The 22,924-nt window shown below is 45.0% G+C and overlaps 2 protein-coding genes across 2 annotated transcripts in view; one reads left to right on the top strand and one right to left on the bottom strand.

Moving 5' to 3' along the window:
* LOC149282475 (uncharacterized) overlaps window positions 1-22,924 on the bottom strand; it is a 186,896-nt gene that overhangs the window by 13,313 nt on the left and 150,659 nt on the right. The gene's annotated exons all lie outside the window — the stretch shown is intronic.
* Window positions 9,636-17,431, top strand: LOC149282483 (uncharacterized). The gene is made up of 2 exons (XM_089498149.1): window positions 9,636-10,629; window positions 17,370-17,431. The coding sequence occupies exons 1-2, from the start codon at window positions 9,642-9,644 to the stop codon at window positions 17,429-17,431; spliced, it is 1,050 nt and encodes a 349-aa protein (XP_089354275.1). The 5' UTR covers window positions 9,636-9,641.

The following is a 22,924-nucleotide window of genomic DNA, read 5'->3' as shown; positions in this document are numbered from 1 at the left end:
TCAATTAAGGGAACAACAGAATAATCTTCTGCAGCAGGTCAGATATAGGGAAAGGGCAATTAAAATTAGGGAAATTAAAGAAGAACAAGACGAACAAATATATGACAAAATTATACCTATGCTGGCAAAATATGTGGATATTGAGGAGGATTTGATGGAGGCACAGATTGATAAGATATTTAGACTTAGCTCAAAGATAGCAAAGGAAAGGAAATTGGACAGACATTACGGTATGTTTTACAAGCTCAAGGATGAGAGAGCAAATATTGCAAAGAAATTATGAGAAAAAATTGATTGTGGAAGATAGAATAGTGGAAATTTATAAGGATTTACCATTGCAAATAATTAGAAAGAGACAGGAATATAAATTCCTAACAATATTCTTTTGCAGTAAGAATGAGATGCTGTACAGATGGGATATGATAGAAGGAGTGATCTTTCATTACCATCAGAGGAGATATAGGATAAGTACAATAGAAGAAGGAAAAGCCTTTTATGAGAGATTAAGCAGAGATAACAGAGAGCAAGAAGAAAGAAATAAAGAAAGGGACAAGAAGGAAGGAGAAAGTGTAAATAGACAAAGAGAAGAAAAGACCCAGAGAAAAGGGCAAGGAAGGAGAGATAATCTAGGGATTAAGGAGGTAAATACTGACAATTTGGGAAACAAAAGCTCAGAAGAGGGTTACTCAGGAGAGATAGGAAAGTCTACATAAAAGACATAAGAACCTCTCTAAAAGGAAAATGGGGCTTAAAATAGTTTCGTGGAATGTAAAAGGAATAAGCCAAGAGAGAAAGAGAAAGCATGTAATGCAGTATCTAGGGAAGTCTCCCCAGTTTTCTTATTAAGAGATTTTTACGCATGGAGGAAGTTGACAAACCAGACCCTCTCATATTACCAACAATGAATCAAACAACAACAAAAATAACATTAGACAGAAAAACAAAGTACTTAGTTTTTGAAAATAAAACCATTATTAAGAGGTGAAAAACCAGACTTGGGTGCTTCAACCCTTTTACATCCAGCTCAGGCTGTATCTGCACTGTAGAAATATTCCAGTTTGAAACTGTGCTAACTTTCTTGGCTCCATCCTGTGGAATCCTGGGATTTGTAGTTTGTTGCGTCACCAGAGATCCAGAGCCACCCCAAGGCAAGGCTCTCCAGGGCTCTCTTGGCCTTCCTTTGCTTGTGAATACAGTGGGCTCCTGGTATACGCAGAGGATCTGTTCTGGACCCCCCCCCCGCATATACCAAAATCCGCGTATGCTCAAGTCCTCGCAAGTCGACATTGGGGACAAAAGTCCCTCTCCTCCCCTCCCCAACTTTTTCCCACCTTGCCGCCACGGTCGGGGGACAGGCTGCGTGGGGGTGTTGGAGAACAAGAGGCCCCCAGCCCACCATCCGGCCCTTTTGCAAAGGTGTCAGTGATTGTGGCGGTGGCAGCGAAGAAGAGGCGGAGGAGCAACGCCAGAGGCCTCCTCTCCATCTCGGCCTCCACGCCCCCACTGCTGCCACCACGGAAGGACCGGGTGGTGACCCGGAGGCCTCTTGTCTAGCTTGTTTCATGTTTTTGTTTTATATATAATTTGGTTAACTGCTATTAAGGGCCATATCTATGAGATTCTATGATATGGGCTGTACTATAAACCTTTTAATAAATGAACAGGTATTTCAATCCTATATATTCATATTATCAGACGTAACTCCAGAGAATGTTAGCCTTTTGGATGCCAGAAGGTTCCTCTCATTCTTCAGAGCAAGAAGCAACACTTCAGCTGCCTTCTAGAAGATAAAGCAAAAAGGCTTCCAAAAGAACTGAAGCCTTGGTCAAGTCACACTCTCTCAGCCTCAGAGGATGGCCATGGAAAACCCACTCTGAAGGAACCTGCCAAGAAAACCCCTTCAGAGACTCCCATAAGGTCACCATAAGACCTGGAAACAACTGGGAGGCAGACCCCAAGAACAACATTGGGAAATAGGTTCAAGCCTTGCCTTGGGAAAGTGTAATGACTGGGCTCCAGTCAATGGAGGTCTTCCTCAGGCAGTAAAGGGAGGTTTATGCAAATGCAGAATGACATCACTGCTATGGAAAGCTCTCTTGACCAATCAGAGAGCAAGATAATGGTTCTTCTGGAAGCTTCCGTGAGAAGGAGATATAAGGCCTGAGAGACCAAGAGACAGTTGGGGGAATTGTGTCGGTTGGAGATCGAGAGAGAGAGAGTTAAAGAGCGGATCTTGGAAGTTAGTCTCAGAATTGGACGCTTAGGTTTATTTATTATTTTAATAGCTTGCATGAATTCAATATTATATACTTACAAATATTGTACCTGCAAGATTCTTAATATCTTGTAGGACTTATATTTCAGTTATATTTTGTTATTTATAGTAAATATCTCCCTGGAGTATCTACTACTCAACGCTCCTTTTACACATTTCTTGGCTCAGTTGATGCTTGGGAAGATCAGTAAAGAAGTAGAAATAAGGTTCCTTAACCGGTCCCAGTGTAGGTTAAGGGAAGTCCTTTTATAATTCACTGGATGAAGGCAGCGTGATTTCAGGAATTTAAGGGTCTGCTGGGCTAAGAGCCTTAATGTCTAAATGTCTAATTAACAATTTGTAATCCACTCTGATAGCTTTTTGGCTGAAGAGAGGGGTATAAAAACATTATTATTATTATTATTATTATTATTATTATTATTATTATTCCAGGGCCGCAGTTTGGCTGCTTGGACCACCGGAGATCATCACAGTGAGTCAGTTGGAAAAGCCCATCTCACTCCAGAAAATAAAGGTACTTGAGGAGTTTGCACTCTACGTCTTTCTGTAATAATAGCTACAAAACTATTTAGTCTTTTAATAAAATATGGGAGATTTAAATGCTGCTTTAAAACCTCTTTCCATCTGCCAGCTTTGCGCTGGTTTTGGGGGGAAATGAGAAAGTGTTGAGAGGGAGGGACTGCCAACAGAATTAGGAGATGCATTGCAGGCTATGGACAGTTTGCGGCCAAGTAAGATCCAAAACACGCTCCAGTAATAGTCCATTTTGAGAGCGCTTTCACTGCCCTGGCCCAGTGCTAGGGAATCCTGGGAACTGGAGTTTATTGTGGCACCAGAGCTCTCTGACAGAGAAGGCTCAATGTCTCACAAAACTACATTTCCCAGAATTCCCTAGCACTGAGCCAGGGCAGTTAATGCAGTCTCAGATTGGATTATTGTTGTAGTGTGTTTTGGACTTAAGTGACCCTTTCAAGGCACACTCTCTCAGCCTCAGAGGATGGCAATGGCAACCCCTCTCTAAAGAAACCTGCCAAGGAAACCCCATGATAAGTTTGCCTTAGGGTTGCCATAAATTGGATTAGACTTGAAGACACACATGAAGAACAGAAAAAAGTCTGCAATCATTTCTCAGGTTGTACATGGGAATGGGAGGCAGTGTGGTGCAGTGGTTTGAGTGCTGGGTTACAACTCTGGAGGCCAGAGTCTAGTGCCCCATTCCTCCATGAAACCAGCTGGGTGCCCTTCGGCAAGAAGTCACACTCTCTCAGCCTCAGGAAAGGCAATGGCAAACCTCCTCTGAACAACTCTTGCCAAGAAAACCCCAGGAGAGGCTCCCCAGAAGTCGGCAATGACTTGGAGCCACTCCACAAAAACGACAAAGCCTCAAGAAAGAGATAGTGTGTTTTAATGGCTGGAGCATTGGACTATGACCCAGGAGACCAGGGTTCGAATGCCCTCTTGGCCACAGAAACCCACTGGGTGACATTAGGCAAGTCACACTCTCTCAGCCTCAGAGGGAAGCACTTGCAAAACCACTGCTGAACAAATCTTGCCAAGAAAAGCCTGCAAAGGGCTTTCCTTAGGGTTGCCATAAGTCAGAAACAACTTGAAAGCACACAATGACAAAAGAGAAGTAACACCACTAACACAAGGCAGCTTGGGAAAAATAAATAAAGAAAGAAGGCATGGGAGTTGAAGTCTTTGTTTCACAGGGACTGGAGGGGCCTTACTTCAGGGCAGGACCCCTCCTCTTTCTGGCCCTGTGGATGCTGGGTGATCAAGTCCAGGAAATACACTGTAAATCCCATTGGCAAGAGAAAAGGCTACTACTGCCTTTCAGATCCAGTTTGCCCGAAACCTTTATGAGTCCAGAAACCCCTTTGTTATGAAGCTAACACCGAATATCTCAGGAAGGCCCTACATCTCCCAAGACCCCCTCCCTCCAGGACCTCCTTCCTCTCTTCCCTCAGTCTCTCTCTCTTAGGGATGCCATAACCCGGTGGCTGCCGGGAAAAACCCGCTTTCGGGGGCCCCTCCCGGTCACAGAACGGTTTGGCCCTCAGCCATGCCTTGGTCCTGGTTTGGGGTCCGCTCCTGCGGCCATGGCCGCTGCCGCTAATGCGGCCGGCCATGGCGCCAACCCACCTCCTCCTGCTCTTCCTGGAGTGGTGGGGGACCATGGGCAGCGCCAACCCACCTCCTCCTCCAGCTCCGCCTTCCTCCTCCTCTTCAGCAGCAGTCTCGCCGCCGCCACCGCTGCGCCTCCTGCGCCAAGGCCAGGGCTTTCCTGCCCGCGCGCACAGGGGGCTCTAAAGCAGGAGCTCGTCCCCTGCTTTGGCCAGCCGGCCAATGGCCAGCTGGCCAAAGGGGACGGGCTCCTCGGCGCGCGCTGCCCGGGCCTCAGCAAGGGCCAGTGGCAGCGTGCGCGCCTGCCCCGCTCCCCTCCGCGTGCCTGCCTTGCTTCTCACCGCACGCGCGCTTGCCCTGCTTTTCACCGCACGCGCCAGCACCAGCCTGATAAAGAGGAGGAGGGTGAGCAGAAGGAGCGAGGAGGAGGAGGAGGAGGAGGAGGAGGAGGAGGAGGAGGAGGAGGAAGGAGCTGGAGGAAGGGTTCCTTGAAGGGCAGAATAGGGGCAGAGGAGAAGGAGGAGGAAAGCTGAGTCAGTGGCCATTAGGTCTGCCTTGTTTTTTTGGTTTTTTAAATTATTTTTTAAAAATATAAAATACTTATTTTATTTTATTTTATTAATTTTTTATTATTTCGTGTTTTTATTTTATTAATTTTTTATTTCTTGTTTTTATTTTATTAATTTTTTATTTCTTGTTTTTATTTTATTAATTTTTTATTTCTTGTTTTTATTTTATTAATTTTTATTATTTCTTGGTTTTTTATTAATTTTTTATTATTTCTTGGTTTTATTTTACTAATTTTTTATTTCTTGTTTTTATTTTATTAATTTTTATTATTTTGGTTTTTTATTTTATTAATTTTTATTATTGCTTTTTTTTCTCATTATTTTTATTATTAAATATATACACCCCATCTTGATTTTTATTTATTTTTTCATTATTTTTATTTTTAAATATATACACTCCTGTCTTGATTTTTATTTTTTTGTCTAGGAATAATGCTAAAATGTCCTCCATTTTGATCATGCCTTAGAAACATGCATTTAGATTAACATTTTTAAAAAATCATCAATTTTTTCGCGTGTCCTCCATTTTTATAAAATCGTGTCCTACATTTGAAGTTGTTGTCCTACATTGGTCCTACATTGGTCCCGGTTTGGAGGTCCTGGCTTATGGCAACCCTACTCTCTCTCCCCTGAAGGCCTCAAATGTCAACTGCCAGGCGCTGAGGCAGAGGCAGCCATTTTGTGTTCTGGCAGCCATTTTGTGTTCCAGCGACCATTTTGTTTTCTGGCAGCTCTTTTGTGTTCCGGCAGCCATTTTGTGCTGCTTGTGACTGTGGGTTATAATGTTCCGGAACTTCTCTGAGGCCTCAGTTGAACAGAGGCTTCTCTTTCTCTCGTGAGGCTCCAGAGTCAGAAGGAGGCCAGGCTCCTTGGGCCAAAAGGAAGGAAGTGTGTCCCTTTGTGCCTCTGACTCTCCATTTTGGGGGGAAGGAAGGAAGGAAGGAAGGAAGGAAGGAAGGAAGGAAGGAAGGGGTCTGTGGGGGTCTGATGAAGGGAGACAGAGACTCGGGGGCAGTGGGGAGGCTGGGCTTTGAGGGCTGGGAGAGAGAGGTGGGGAAAGAGACCCTCCCTTTGGGCCCTAGCTGGGGAGGGTCCACCGGTCCTTGCCTCCCCCTTTGGGAAAGGAGACCCCCTCAGCCCCCTGGACTCACTCCTGCCACTCATTCCTAGAATGGCTGGGACTCAGGGGAGTTTCCTAGGCATTGTCACCTTCTGCCCTCCATGGCCATTGGCACTGACCTTTTCCCATTGCCTTCCCTCCCTCAGCCCTTGGACCTCCTCCTCCTTCGCACTCAGAGCAACCCTTCTCTACGGCTGAGGAGACGGCCTCTGACCCAGGGAAGCTCCGGCCATAAAGGACTGCAGGAGAGGCCTTTCTGGGGCTGCTAGCATCTGTGTCTTTGTACTGAAGGTAGGCCTTTATTCCTGGAGCTGGAAGAGGACCTTTGTTTAAATGTTTCAGTCCAGGATTGTGTGGAAGGGTTGCATCTGAGAGAGTGATCCCATGCTTTGCAGGCATAAAGCCCCAAGTTCATTCTCTAGCAGCATTGTCTTCCCAGAAGATGGAAGAGATTTCCAGACCCCAGACACACAGTGTGGCAGTGAGTCCTTTGTGTGGGGACTGTGTGTGTATGTGGTGTTTGCTAGAGTTTTATGAGGTATTCGTTTCACTGGGCTTATAAAATGAGTTTACATACATCTTCACTTCCCCCAAATGAGCATAATCCATGGTTCAATGTTCAGTCATAAACCTATACATTTTATAGATTTTTGATATTTCAAGTGCAACACGTTCAGCAGTGTTCATCTTTTTAAAAAATATACAAGGAAAAGTGAAGAAATTGTCATTTTGACAATAGATCCATTCAGAAACAATGCACACAAGTGTACACGCTTCAATTTCTATGTGGCTTTAGCAAGCAGAGGGAGGAGGTGCATACTTCATGCTCCTGCTATGACTGACATAACAAAAACAGCAGTTAAGCTTAGACAAATAGTATCATCTACAAAAATGAAATGATTTTTTGACCAGTGTCTAAATGGGGAGGGGGCCATGATGAGGGGAGGCCATAGATCAGATCTCTAAGGTAATGTAGCTCTTATGCAGCCCAGGAGCTACAGCTTCTCCACCTGGGACATAAAGCAGGTCCTCCCGCTCCTCCTCTTTGTGAAAGAGAAGTCATGATGATCAGTGACTTTGAGTGCTGCAGGGTTTCTAGCCAAAGCAAGCCTAACCCTTGTCTCTTTTCTCAGGAACTTCATCTTGGACACTTTGGACACGGCTTTGGAGTGTCTTTTGTTGGAAGTGACAGAAGTGCAGGGCCACCAGGATCCCCCTTTCCACATGATGGCCAACACAAAGGCCAAGCAGAGGGAGCTGGGCTCCAACAGAAAGAGGTTTCAGAGGTACAACAACTCTTTGGTAAGTTGCCATCCTGACTGTTAGTTTCATCTGTGTCTGGGCCGGCTCATGAAAGCAAGCAGAGAACATACTGTCGCAGTTTGGCAGAGAGAGTCCTGGTTAATCCTCTATCACCTCATTTTTTGAAGGGGCTTTGAAAATGTCCTATTTCACTCTCCTCCTCCCACTTTCCCCCTTCTCCTCAGGTCAGTTCAGTTGCTGCAAAATGTGTTCCAAGTTCAAAAGAGTGTGCAGCCCATCAACGTAAAAGAGGGGAGGAGAGAAGGGGGCAGGATCTTTCCCTTGCCAGGAGTCGGAGCAAAAACAAACTTCTGTACCCTTCCTCGCTTGTGTGATCATTATAATTAACAACTTTGGCCATCTTGACCCCTTCTGGTGTTGCTTGTCCACATGTGTCTTGCTTTCCACATCTGTGAAATGCTGGGGGATATGGAAGAATATCTCTGGACTTAAATTGAGGGTGGTCCCAGTGGCCCTCAAGCTCCCCAGAACTGTTTTTTAAAAAGGAAATTTGCCTCTGAAATTAGGTGAGATATGGCTAAATGATTCATTGGTGACTAAATGTACTATACATGTTGAGATAGTCAGTATCTTAATCAATCAATAATATTCCAGAAATGGCCTAATTTATATTGTTTATCATATTTTATATTGTATTGAAAGAATTCGAGACAAACTGGATCTCAAAGGCTGTAGCTTTTTCTTGCTTGCAGAATTTAAAGTTTATTTCCTGGACTGAATTCTGAAGTGTTGAAATAATATTTGCAATGCACCATGTGCTTTCCTCCCCTTTTGTTTAGTCACTCTATGGATGAGGGCTATTTTCTATTGCAGGTGACCTTTGCGGATGTGGCAGTATATTTCACCGAGGAGGAATGGAAACTGTTGACAAAAAAGCAGAAACTGATGTACAGTTCTGTTATGATGGAGAATTATGAGAATGTGGCCTCTGTGGGTAAGGAACCTGAATCCATTGCCCTTCCTGTTAAGACTGAGGGCCCTTTCATAATTCACTGTCAGAGCGCTATGATTCCACTTTAGAATTATAGAATCAAAGAGTTGAAAGAGATCACAAGGACCATCCGGTTCAATCTTCTGCCATGCAGGAATAGACATTCAAAGCATCCCCAAGAGATGGCTATCCAGCCTCGGTTTAAAAACCTCTAAAGAAGACTCCACCAAACTCTGAAAGAGTATATTCCACTGTTGAAGAGCTCTTACTGTGAGGAGGTTCCTCCTAAAGTTTAAGTGGAATCTCTTGTCCCTGTGGCTTGCATCCATTGTTCCATGTCCTTTTCTCTGGAGTAGCAGAAAGCAAGCCTGTTCCATCCTGAATATGACATCTCTTCAAATATTTGAACAGGTCTGTCATATCCAGTCTTAACCTTCTCTTCTCCAAGCTAAACATACCCAGCTTCCTAAGTCATTCCTCAGAGAGCATGGTTTCCAGACCATTCACCATTTTGGTTTCCCTCCTCTGGACATGCTCCAGCTTCTCAACATCTGTTTGAATTGTGGTGCCTAGAACTGGACACAGGATTGTTGCAAGTGAGCCCAGGCCAAAACATAATAGAGTGGCACTATTACTTCCCTTGATCTTGACACTATACTCCTATTGATACAGCCTAGGATCACATTGGCCTTTTTAGCTGCTGCATCACACTGTTGACACATGTTCAACTTGTGCTGTACTACGATTCCTAGTTCCCTTTCACACGAAATTTAATTGCCATAACAACTTCCTGCGGAATCGTGAAATTTCTAGTTTTAGCAAGGCACTATTGTTCTCCACTTTGTAAGGATTCTAAATATCCAATCCTAAACTGCCAATTCTGGAATGTTGTGGGATGCAAGTACTATGCTTTTAGGGGAGTTTGGTACTTAGCTCAATAGGGCGAAATAGTTTTACTGGGGCAATAGTGACCTCTGGACTCAGCCAATCTATAGCAGTTCCTGAATCAAACAGAGCCTTTGGTAGCTCTGAGTAAGGATACAGTCATTATATGGATTTGGGGCATCCAGAACAGGGTCATGCTCAGGTCACTCACACCAACATTATTAATTTAATCTCAAATAGGGAGGGATAAATGTGGGGCTAAATCTTGGCGTAACCCTTTCCTCTCTTAACACTGAGATTCAGTCTTGTCTGTCATTGTCCTCCTTTACAGAAGAATTTGTCAGTCATGAGAAAGTCCACACAAGAAAGAAGCCACATAAATGCCAGCACTGTGGGAAATATTTTGCTTACATGTCATTCCTAGTCATGCATCAAAGATTCCACACAGGAGAGAAGCCATACAAATGCCAGCATTGTGGAAAATGTTTTTCTTCAAAGGCACACCTAGTGATACATCAGAGAGTCCACACAGGAGAGAAGCCATACAAATGCCAACATTGTGGGAAGTGTTTTGCCTACAAGTCAGTCCTTGTCATGCATCGAAGAGTCCACACAGGAGAGAAGCCATACAAATGCCAGCATTGTGGGAAATGTTGTTCTCAGAAGCCAGACCTAGTGAAGCATCAGAGAGTCCACACAGGAGAGAAGCCATACAAATGCCAGCATTGTGGGAAATGTTTTTCTCAGAGGTCACACCTATTGGCACATCAGAGAGTCCACACAGGAGAGAAGCCATACAAATGCCAGGATTGTGGGAAATGTTTTTCTCAGAAGTCAGACCTATTGGCACATCAGAGAGTCCACACAGGAGAGAAGCCATACAAATGCCAGCATTGTTGGAAATGTTTTTCTTCAAAGTCATACCTATTGGCACATCAGAGAGTCCACACAGGAGGAAACCCAAACAAATGCCAGCATTGTGGGAAATGTTTTTCTTCCAAGTCAAACCTAGTGACACATCAGAGAGTCCACACAGGAGAGAAGCCATACAAATGCCAGCATTGTGGGAAATGTTTTTCTCGGAAGTCACACCTATTGGCACATAAGAGAGTCCACACAGGAGAGAAGCCATACAAATGCCAGCATTGTGGGAAATGTTTTTCTCAGAAGTCAGACCTATTGGCACATCAGAGAGTCCACACAGGAGAGAAGCCATACAAATGCCAGCATTGTGGGAAATGTTTTTCTTCAAAGTCATACCTATTGGCACATCAGAGAGTCCACACAGGAGAGAACCCAAACAAATGCCAGGATTGTGGGAAATGTTTTTCTTCAAAGTCAAACCTAGTGACACATCAGAGAGTCCACACAGGAGAGAACCCAAACAAATGCCAGCATTGTGGGAAATGTTTTTCTTCAAAGTCATATCTATTGGCACATCAAAGAGTCCACACAGGAGAGAAGCCATACAAATGCCAGGATTGTTGGAAATGTTTTTCTTCCAAGTCATACCTATTGGCACATCAGAGAATCCACACAGGAGAGAAGCCACACAAATTCCAGAAATGAACTAACATTATATTTATCAAGAAGCAAAACAAAGAATATATTTTAAATCTTGTGGTGATAAGAAAAAGCCCTTGTGATTCCGTGTGTTAGGTTTGTGTGTCCATATGCCTGTTTATGTTTTTCAGTTATATTTTGTGGAGTTGAGGTTTTAATTGCCATTAGTATAGATTATTGCTTTAGTTTATAAATTTGAGTGGGGACCATGGTGGTGGAATAGGTTAGTTAAACAGAGGGGTGGGATTGGCTGCAGCTGGTTGGAATAGTTATGGGAATGATAGCATTTGGAATTTGTTCGATGTTGGCTGAAGAAAGTTGGGGACGGGTATTAACAGAAAGGGCTAGTTTGTGGGAATGGCAAAGGGGGCCTTGTTATCTGTGGGACATAGACTGTGGGAATTGGAGGGGGGGCAGGTTTGGACGAGTGTGATGTTTTAGGTTTTGGGGTTTTAATGTTTGCTTTGGGGAGGGCAACTCTGACTTAAACACTGAATTTCTGATTATGTGTTTGAAATAAAGTTTTTGTTGCTTCAACACACTGGACTCATTGGTGTACAGAAATTCTGCATTTGCACAAAATGTGCCCTTTCTTCTCTCCTCAGCCCTCAGCTCCATTCCCAACCATAAAAACAGAGGCAAACACACATATATACTCAGAGAGACAGAGCTATATGTACAAAGGAGAGCCTTCCCAGTCTTTCCCTCCTGAGTCCAGCTCTGCAGCTTGGGCTCCATTCCGGAAGGAAGGAAGGAAAAAAGGCCGTAGTCCTTCCCTTCTTCCAAAGGCCGCCAGCGGAATAAGCAGCGGCAGCAGCAAAGGCCTTACAATCCCTGCGCATGCTGACAAGGGGTCTTTGGGGCATCTGAAAGGAATGAAAGTGCCAAGGGAAGAGAAGCATAAAGGGACTGCTGAAGTCGGGGGGGGGGGGTGGAGATCTGGGACCTGATTAGGCACCTTCCTCCTGGAACCCATTATTAGAGCTCACTATAATACTTTAAATGACTATTTCACAGATAATATCTCTCAGATAAGAGCCAAATTGGACGTCAGCATTATTGCGGAGGCTGTAAGTGAGGTGTCCCTGAGTAAGATCATACTGGATCAATTTGAATCTGAGTACTGAGGATGTGGACAAGCTCCTTGGAAGTGTGAAGAGGAGAACTCGCCCTCCCGACGTTTGCCCTTTTTATATCACCTGAGATATATCATAGATGCATCTCTTAGTTAGGGCTATTTTCCATCATGCTTAAAAGAAGCGGTGCTACGGCCCTTTATGGAAAAGTCCTCCCTAGATCCCTTGGACATGAACAATTACAGACCAGTCTCCCATTTCTAAGCAATATGATTGAGAGGGCAGTTGCTCTTCATCTCCAAGCGGTCTTGGATGAAACAGATTATCTGGACCCATTTCAAACTGGCCTCAGGATGGGATACGGAGTCGAAACTGTTATGGTTGCCTTAGTAAATGATCTTTGCTTCAAGGGGGGATGTAACTTACCAAACTTTAAGCTGTATTATTATGCAGCTTGTCTCAAATGACTAGAAGAATGATTCAAATTAGAAAACAATAATTTATTGAATATAGAAAAAGCTAACCTGAATCTTGGTATACATGCATATATGTGGTATACAAAACCAAAAGATAATAATACTTTTAACCATTATGTTATAAGAAGATCATTGCTTAAAGCATGGTATAAAATGAGACATAAATTTTGGGGGTCATTGCAAGAAGCCTATTACAATAGAACAAAGGACAAAGATACTCCATGGCTAAGATACGGAGATTTAATAAACCAAACACCAGAAGGAAAATACAATATGAAATCTATGGAAGAAGTTAATGAAAGAGGAAACATGAAGGATTGGTTTTTATACAACTAATTAAACAATCGTTTTAAGGCAGACAATAAAGCTCCTGAGTTAACGATGGATAACAATGAAATAGATAAAATTATGATGGACCAAAAAGGTAAACACATATCCAAATATTATAAACTTTTAAAAGAAAGAGATCTAGAAGATGAAATTATTAAACACAGCATGGTAAGATGGGCACGTGATATAAATAAAACTATAACTATAGAGGAATGGGGAAAATCATGGAAAGGAACAAATAAATTCACTCTGTGCCAAAACTATAAAGAAAATTATATCAAAATGTTATACAGGTGGTATCTAACCCCCCCAAAAAACCCACTAGATATACAAAACTGGCAATACTAAGTGCTGGAAATGCGGGGAACCCAAGGGAAGCTTCTTTCATATTGGTGGACATGCATTAAAGCTCAAGGATTCTGGCAAAGGATTCATGGAACCATCCAAAACATTCTTGATATAAATATTCCCTTTGAACCAAATTTATTTTTACTAAACATGACACACAACATAAAGTCAGTAAAATACAATACATTTATATTATATATGGTCTCATGTGCAAGGATCTTATTAGCTCAAGTTTGGAAATCTACCATTAATCCTCCTATCAAAGACTGGTTGATTAAGATACATGAAGCTAGAAATATGGATGTAGTATCTGCTTTACTCAGAGGGAAATCAAAAGAAGATTTAGAAATGGAATGGAGTTGTCTTAAAACATTTGAAGAAAAGGGAGATAACATCCGTTGAATTAATAGTTAATATTTGGTCGATATTTGGTAATTTAAATACTATCATGGGAATATCTCAGTGTAATAAACATTTTTAAAGTAAAAAAAGGAAGACCCGCATCATTGTTGTGGGGAGCGCCACACACCGAGTTGTATAGCCACATTATGTGCTACTCATGGCCTTGCTGCAGGTGAGCCATTGACAGTTCCAGGGTGGCGACACGCTCCAACTCTGCAATGGTAAAAGGAAGTGTTTAGGCTTTGCTTGTTGTTTCTTGCTCCCTTCACCCTTAAATGTAGGGACCATGCATACTACATTTTACCCCGGTCCCCAAACCGGTTTAAAAGTTGGAAGTTCACACTTGCGCCGATTTTAACACAACTCCATCAGGGGCTTGCACAAGAGATCTATGGCAAATCCCCCTTAGCGTGGTATTTCTGAAAGCGGACTATTGACCCTTTCTTTTTGAAAACAACCAGCTCTTCCCTGCTGCCGGCAAATATGAACTCAGCCCCGGTCAGATTGGGTCAGGTTCAGGGGGTAGATTACCCTGACTGAGGTAAAGGGCAGTAGGAACTTGTTTCCAGGGAGATTCGATATGGGGGCACCCGGATCTGCCCAGTTCTATCCAGGGCAAATGAGGGAGTGGGAATGGGGCCTTTGTGAAGGTGGGGGAACTGGCCTTCCTGGTGCTTTCCCTCCAGGTGAGCCATGCATTGGGCAAGGAGTCCCTCTCCTCGTCGCCTGCAGCCTTTGGTTCCTCTGGAGGCAGGGCTCTTCTCCAGCATCACCTGGAACAACGGACCAGAACAATGGACAACAACAGATGGATGTGTGCATGTGTGTTTCTGCATATACATATATGTATGTATGTGGAGGCCTCTCTATCTAAGATCACTCAGACTTATACCTTCATGAGCCATACCTGGCCCTCATTGGCTGGAATCCCAGTCCCTGCCTCCTTGTGTTCTGGCAGCCATTTTGTGTAATGCTTGTGACTGTGGGGAATAATGTTCCAGAACCTTCTCTGAGCCTCAGTTGAACAGAGGCCTCTCTTTCTCTCCTGAGGCTCCAGAGTCAGAAGGAGGCCAGGCTCCTTGGGCCAAAAGGAAGGAAGTGTGTGTCTTTGTGTGTCTTTTGTGTCTCTTTTCTGAGAGGGTTTTCTTATTACAAAGCTCTGCTCCTTCTGGGGAACAAGGGTTTTTAAAAAGGATCAGAAATAGGAAGATAGTTTTAATACAATCCTTATTCTTCTTCTTCACAAACATTGGGCTTTGGCTTCTAAGAGAAGGCTAGTCCCCCAAACAAGATATAATCCAGTTTGAAACCGCTTTAACTCTCCTGGCTCCATTTTGTGGAATCCTGGGATTTGTAGTTTGTTGTGGCATGAGAGCTCTGTGGCAGAGAATGTAAAATCCCAGGATTCCATAGCACTGAGTGGTTAAAGTGGTGTCAAAGTGCCTTATTTCTATAGTGTAGATGGAGCCTTCTTGGGAAAGGGGCTGATGCTGGGGAAAAGCACTGGGGACCTCTGGAAGTTTCAGCAGATGATTTATCTATTTATTTATGATGCACTCATTTCACATCCAGCTACAGGACATAACCAGGGCCCTCTCCAATTCCCCATCCCCTAATCCCCCACCACTCTAAGAAAGCATGGAGTATCTGTTGTGTAGGGGACCTGTAGTGAATCTATGCTAGGTCCAGGGGGCTTTGTTTGGTGCAGAAGGAGGAAGGGGATGCCCACCTCTGCATCGGTCCAAAGGAGGCATATGTCACCCTCCCCATCTAGGGCCCAAAGGGAGGGTCTCTTTCCCAACTCTCTCTCCCAGCCCCCAAAGCCCAGCTTCCCCACTGGCCCTGAGTACTGATTCCTCAGGGCATCATCCTGTCACTAATGCTGTGTAACATCTACATGAAACCGCTGGGAGAGATCATCTGGAGACATGGAGTGGAGTGCTATCAGTACACTGATGACACCCAACTATATCTCTTCATATCCCAGACCTCTGCATCAACTAAGGAAGGCATCTCCCCTCTGAATGAATGTCTTGGGGCAGTAATGTGCTGGATGAGGAGAAACAGATTAAAACTGAATCCAGATAAGACTGAGGTACTTGATGGAGATCCTAATCCAGGTATGGAGGTTTGTCAACCAGTCCTGGATGGGGTCACACTTCCCCTAAAGGACTGTGTTTGCAGTTTGGGGGTGCCCTGAATCCGTTGGTCCAGATGTGAGTTCGGATAGCTGCGATGGCCAGGAGTGCCTGTTATCAGCTTTGGTTGATATGCCAACTGCGCCCCTTCCTGGAACCTGTAGAAAACTATCATGCATGCTCTGGTAACTTCACATCTTGACTTCTGTAATGCGCTCTACCTAAGCTACCCTTGTACCAAGTCTGGAAAATTCATCTAATCCAAAATATGGCTGTCAGAGTGGTCACTGGAAGATCTACAGGTGACCATATCGCACCTATATTAAAATCTCTTAATTGGCTGCCTATTAATTTCAGGGCACAGTACAAGGTCTTGGTTGTAACCTTACTTACAGGATCGCCTTCTCCCATACAATCCGCCCCACACCTTGAGGTCCTCTGGTAAAAACCTTGCTACCATTGCCTTCTTCTGAGACTGAGAAAGTGTTACTTGCCCAAGGGCAGCCATTGAGTTTCTATGGCCGAGTGAGGATTTAAACTTTGGTTTCTCAGAGTACTAGGCCAATACTCAAACCACTGTATAATACTTAGTCATAGGGGTCTCTTTTATGTCCATATTTATTCAGCAGAGCCTTCCTTTGAGGCTGAGAGAGTGCGATATATGCAAGCTCACCCATGGATTTCCAAGGCTGAGTGAGGATTCGAATCCTGGCCTCCCGGTCCTAGTCCAGCCCTCAGTCCATGGCACCACGCTGTTTCGCTTTCAGACCTTTCTTGCTGGCTAGACGTGGCTCCAGCTTAATCCCAGAAGATGGACTAGTCTGCCTTTCTGCTTAGATAACATGAAATTAGACTGTTTCTGGACCAGCTTTGGAGGGAATCTCTAGAGGTCTGCTTGCAATCTGGGACTGCTTTGTTTCCCAGCTAATTTCCACGGATGTTTGTCCATGGATTCAAGCATCCAGACCTTGAAAATATTTTCAAAATTTATCAGTTCCAAAAAGTAACTCTTTTTATTTTATTTTATTTAAGGGACACTAGTTTAGTATGCCCTTGTATTTAAGGTACAGTCGGCGCTTCTTATACAGGGATTATTTTATATACAGATTCAAGCATACATGGTTTGAAAATGTTAAAAAAAGTATAAATTTCAAATATCAGACCTTGATTTTCCATTTTTTATAAGAGACACCATTTTTCTATGTCATTGTATTGAATGGCACTTGAGCATACACAGATTTTGTAATACACAGGGGATCTTGAACCAAACCCCAGCGTATAACAAGGGTCCGCTGTAACTTGAGAATGCATGGGTTCTGGCATCCACCGTGGGTCCTGGAACCAAACCCCAGCGTATACCGAGGATTGACAGTACTTTTATTTCACATGCTCACTGACTTCCTCAGAATTTTTGCATATTCTTCTTGAATAAGATAATTGAAGCCAGAGATTCCCACTCCACGCAAAGGCAAGCATTTCCTCCAGCACTAGCCAGAGAACCTCAGTCAGGACACCGACTATAACTTGGTGTGAGAGATCAGGAAGGAAGACGGTCCAGGGCCTGACTGGCCCAGGCCAGAAGGATGGCCAAGGGCATTGCCAGGAGGGTGCGGGGGTCATCACCTAGGCGCTGCTAAGAAGGGGTGCTGAAGTTATGGGTCTGGCAAGAGAAAGCGAGCCTTGCCCTCTTCTGCTTGTCCAGCAGCTCCGCTGGACCCAAAAAGGCTGTAGAAGAGAGGGATGATTGATGATTTGCACAAATATACTAGGAATGCCTCTGAGTGTGGCAGCTCTTCCCTGGCTCAGGCGAGGTCAAGCGTGAGGGTGGCAGGAACATCATCCTGGCAGAGATGCCAGTCCTGAGCTGATTGTCCAACAAATTTGGGGGCAAGCCACCCCCCACAAACTCCTTAAAAGCAACCCAACCTTTCCAACAGGGATGGGAATCAGGTAGATTTTCAGATGTTGATGGACTGCAACTCCCACTCTCCCTCACCATTGGCCATGTTTTCTAGACGCTGCTGGGAGCTGCAATCCAGTTCTATCCAGAGGAACAGTTGATTCCGGCTCCTGTTCTCCGCCGCACCTCCCTCTCTCTTCCTCTTCCCCAAATGGGTGCCTTCCAAATGTGTTGCCCTACAACTGCATCTCACCAGAAGCACCTCAAACCTCACAGCCAATTGGTCCTACAAGACTCTGCAGGGAAGGTCTCTGGGAACTTTCCCCCTTTGGGGTTTGAAATGAAGGTGGCACTCCAGGTGAGGGCTTGCCATGCCCTGCTGCCAGGATCCAGGCCTGTCCTCTGAGTCTGAGGTGGAGGCTGAGATCCCAGGGACAAGCCAGGGCTGCAGCCACTGTCCAGATCCTCCGGAGGTAAGCCTGCAGCCAGTCCCAGGGTCAGGTTCCCAGCAGCAAGCTTTCCCTCCTCCTGAGCCAGATTGACTGGAGCCCACAGAGAGACCCCAGGAAAAACAGAGACAAGGGCATTCTCTATAGTTAAGTAGGAAGCCAACAGCCCAGATGGGTTAGAAATATCCCAGCACCTCCCTCGGTCCAGCATGGTTGAGAACCATCCGTGGTGCTTGGGAGACACCTTGCTCTTGCCTTGAATGTTGGCTGAATGCCTGTTACCTGGAATTCTGCTGGGACCTGGAGGACTCTCAGATTTCCCCTTTGAACCTGATGGACTGGAATGACTGAAGCCTCGTGATGAACGTGGACTGGATTATTCCACCACTGCTTTTGCTACACAGGACTTGGTGAGACAACCTTCCCTTCTCCCTTTCACTCAGTGCTTGAAACACTGAGATTCTGGACTGAGGGTTGGCTAGCCTTGCAGGGGCAAAACAGGACAGAGCTGGAGATGGCTCTGGGAAGAGTGGATCCTTCTCCTCCTCTGCTTTCACCATCATTCTTCCACCCACCCACCTTCTGTCTTTTCCCCAGCCCTGGGACTGCAGGAGTGGCTAACAAGAATTAAAACCAATGCTGACCAAAGAATATGCAAAAACATAAGATCTCAAAAGGTTATTCCTAAAACCCAATTAAACAAACTCTCCACAGAATTAAAACCACTAAAAACAAATCAACAAAAGGGGAAAGATACCCCAACAATAACCTTCCCTTATAGTTCATTGCATTTGTCATCTTTTTCTCCCTTAATCAATTTTCCACAGAAGGACAAAGGCAGGAACAGAAGAAGTCCTCCTGAGGACACTCTGAGGGGCCATAATTGGCTGGAATCCCAGTCCCTCCCTCCATCCCTGGCTCTGGTTGGCTGGAATCCCAATCCCTCAATCCATCCCTGGCCCTGATTGGCTGGGAGGGGAAGCAAGGGCAAGATGGCAGGGACCACGGATCAACTAATCACTGAAAGACAGAGGATTGTACATAACTGACCCCCATTGCATCCCAGTCTCTCAAATTCCCAATGGCTCCACTTCAAAAAAGGAGGGCTGAACATTTACTGTCCCAAGGTCTTCTTTCCTCCATTTTCTTCCTCGAAGGAGGAACTGAGGGAAGTTTCTCCTCTCTTCCTTCCTTTGGAGGCCATCTTGGTTCTTTGCACACCTGCAGAAAGTACAAATGGAGGTGTTTTACATGTGCAACACTTGTGCAGTCTTCCATGGACCACCAAAGATAGAATTCAATGGCTCTCAGAGCAAAGCAAGCCTCAACCTTTCCTAGAAGATCAAACAAATCAATGAAGCTATTGTACTTTGGGCAGATAGTTAGATGACACGAATCACTGGGAAAAAGGAGGATGGTCAGTAAAGTGGAAGGCATCAGGAAAGAGACAGAGTGGCTGGAGGTGGATTGAGTCAAGGAAAGGAAGACTTTCAGCTTGCAAGACCTTGTTCAGTGAGTTAATAACAAGGTCTTTGGAGTTCCCTCCTTCTTAGGGTTGCTCCAGAGAGAAGCCAACTGAACAGACGAAGGATCAGGAAAAGGCTCTTGTCTTGGGTTCCTTCTTTCTTCATTAAGAAAAACAACCCCAAACCCCTCTAGCTGGGATTACGCACAAGGCTTGGTCCTAAACTAGGGATGGGATTTCTTTTGGCCTCCAGGTGTCAGTGCACTACAACTCCCAACATCCTTCTTTTATTTGTTATGATGTCCAAGGGGATGATGGGAGCTGTAGTCTGTCAACATCTGGTGGGCGATAGGATGTCCATCCCAGTTGAAAGAAGACCAGCTGTTTGCAATGAAGGAAACAGAGCCAGAGCCCCTTCTCTCCAGGATCCAGCCTTTGGAGAGGAGTCTGGAAAGAGCTTCAACACCAGAGATGGTCCCCTTTTGCCTGAACAGAAGCAGATGTATATATTCACACAGAGACACCCTTTGATTCCCCTCTGAAATCTCATAGACCCACAGAGACTCCGAAGAAGGATGAGGAGGCCTGGCAGCCAGAGGAGCCTTTGGAGGAGGAGGAGGAGGAGAAGGGGCCTTCCTTGCTTCCAGCCCCAAAGCTGCCTCCCTACAGAAGCCCCTCCATCCCCCATCACTGGCTCCAAAATGGGGCTCTTCCCCTCCAGTCCTCATTCTCACAGAGGAACCAAACTGGGGAGTGCCCCATGGAGGCCCCACCTTCCCTTCCCTGCCAAGGAGACCCAGAAGGAGCCCTTCTTCTTCCTAAGCAGCCAATGGTCAAAGCCACAGCCTCCTAGGACCCCATTCAGGCCTCTCTAGTCTCAGCAGCCACCTTCTAGAAGCTTCTTCCCCAACAGCTGCCCTCTGATTGGACGGTTGCCCACCAGTGATGTCATCCCCCCAGAGGAGTGTCTTTGTGCCTCTGAGAAAGGCCTCCTTCACTGTTGCCAGGCAGAGTCTGTTGTCGCCATGGAAACACCAAGGGAGGGAGGGAGAGTACTGAGCATGGTCCTCAAGAGATCTGGGCATGCTCAGTAGCAGCCACTGAAGCCCCTCTGCCCTGAAGTAAGATGGCTGCCCTGGCTGCCACTGAGCATGCTCAGTCCCTCCAGAGGAGAAAATGGAGGAGGAGGAGGAAGGGGCCTGAGCCTTTAAGGGCTTGAGCCATTCCCAGAAAGAAGGACTCATTAATAGTTAATACTAATTATAAGTGAGTCAGTTGGAAAAGCCCATCTCACTCCAGAAAATAAAATAAAGATACTTGAAGAGTTTGCTCTCTACCTCTTTTCTAATGTAAGGGGAAAATACAGGAAAGGGCAAAATATCAGTACAGAATATATAGTTTGTGCCAAGATAATAAATAGAACATGTATTGGAAGGTATTAGAAGCTGTAAATATGATCGATCTTTAAATATCGTGTATGTTCAAGAGATGCTGGCAGAAGTTATAAATAACTGGAAAGTACAATCTCAAATGTATAACTGTATCTGAATTTAGAAATAAAGCTCACCTGAACCTAAATAAATAAATACATAAATGGTCACAGTGAGCTGCCATATTTTGAATTAGTTGAAGTTTCCAGACTTACTGCAAGGGTAGCCCTATGTAGAGTGCATTGCAGAAGCCAAGATGTGAGCTTACCAGTGCATGAACCATAGTTTCTGGGTCTTCAGGTTCCAGGAAAGGGCACAGCTGGCGTATCAACCGAAGCTGAGAACAGGCACTCTTGGCCATCGCATCTATCTGAGCTGACATCTGGAGCAAAGGAACCAGGAGCACCCCCAAACTGCAAACATAGTCCTTTAGGGGAACTGTGACCCCATCCAGGAGCGGTAGACAAACCTCCATACCTGGGTTAGAGGCTCCAACAACAAGTACTTCTGTCTTAAACGGATTCACTTTCAATTTGATTTCCTCATCTTGCCCATTACTCCCTCAAGACAGTCATTCAGAGGGGAGATGCCTTCCTTAGTTGATCCAGTATGATCTTATTCACAGAGTCACTGGACACCTCACCTATAGCCTCTGCAATAATGCTGGCATCCAAGTCAGCTCTTATCTGAGAGATATTATCTGTGAAATAGTCATTTAAAGCATCGCAGTGATCTGTCGTAGGCTCTAATGATGGGTTCTGGGGGGCAAGTGCCTGGATCAGGTTCCAGATCCCCCCCCCCTTAAGCTGTCCCTTTATGTTTCTCTTCCCTTGGCATTTTCACTCCTTTATTGATTCCTTCTACTCCTTTTACCTACATCCTTTCAAGGGGGTCCAAGGCCTGTTCAGCATGTTTCCAAAACCGGGAGGAGGGCGTTCTTTTTGAGGCTGAGGGTCTCTCTGTTGGTCCTCCTCCGCAGGGTTGTTGTGAAAGGATGTTGTGGGGGATGCCTAATTTGGATCCTGTGGGCCTTTAAGCCTAGTTCCCAGGTTGCCAGGGAAGTGTCAGTCTCCCCAGATGGGGCTTTGGGGTCCCTCCATCTCCCTCCTCTTGGATTTGGCCTAGATTTTGGCTGTTTCCACCCACACAGACAGAGCCCCCTCCCCCAGGACCCCAGAGAAAACGTCTCTCCCCCCCCCCCCCCAAATGTTGTTTCCAGTGCTATTGAACCCTATCCTGTGTGATGCTTTGTATTCAGTGTTGCCAACAAGCCTCGAAGATAATTCCCGGAAATGTCTGTCCAAAACCCGCTGAATCCCCCCAGATCACACGGAATATTCAGTCACAATTCCCAGAAAATTCCCATAATGTTAAAATGGCAGATGTTTTGCAAATAAACGTAAATATAATTGAATAAAAATAATTGTAACTTATTTCAATCCTCAAAATCACCATTGAACCAAACAAAGAATCTTTCAGTCCTTTTAAGATATTTATTTTGACATGAAGGGGGTTCAGGAAGCTTTGTGCCAAATAGAAATGTGTTCAGATGCAACCACACTGCAGAAATAAATCCAGTTTGAAACCCTTTTAGTTGCCCTGGCTCAGTACTAGGGAATCCTGGGAATTGTCTCTGGAGTCTGGAGTGAAGATGCAGCCTGAGTTGGGTCCAAGACACACTGCAGAAATAATCCAGTTTGAGACTGCTTTAACTGCCCTGGCTCAGTGCTAGGGAACCCTGGGAATTGTAGTTTTATGAGAAAGAGCTCTGGTGCCACAATAAACTACAATTCCCAGGATTCCCTAGCACTGAGCCAGGAGAGTTAAAGCGGTCACAAACTGGATTATTTCTGCAGTGTTTTGGACCTTCGTTATTAAAAATGCTCAAGGTCCAATCCATACTGCAGAAATAATCCAGTTTGAGACTGCTTTAACTGCCCTGGCTCAGTGCTAGGGAACCCTGGGAATTGTAGTTTTGTGAGAAAGAGCTCTGGTGCCACAATGAACTACAGTTCCCACGCATCTGAGGAAATACGCTTAAGTCTAGGAGACCTCATGCTGCCAACTTTTCTTTCAGTGAGACTCAAAGGTGCTACAAGATCTCTCTATCATTATCA

Source organism: Sceloporus occidentalis, unplaced genomic scaffold, assembly GCF_023333645.1.
Source record: "Sceloporus occidentalis isolate IW3139 unplaced genomic scaffold, rSceOcc1.0.p SCAF_114, whole genome shotgun sequence".
NCBI lineage: Eukaryota > Metazoa > Chordata > Lepidosauria > Squamata > Phrynosomatidae > Sceloporus > Sceloporus occidentalis.
Note: the sequence above shows the minus strand (reverse complement) of the source record. Positions and strands in the feature narration are given on the sequence as shown.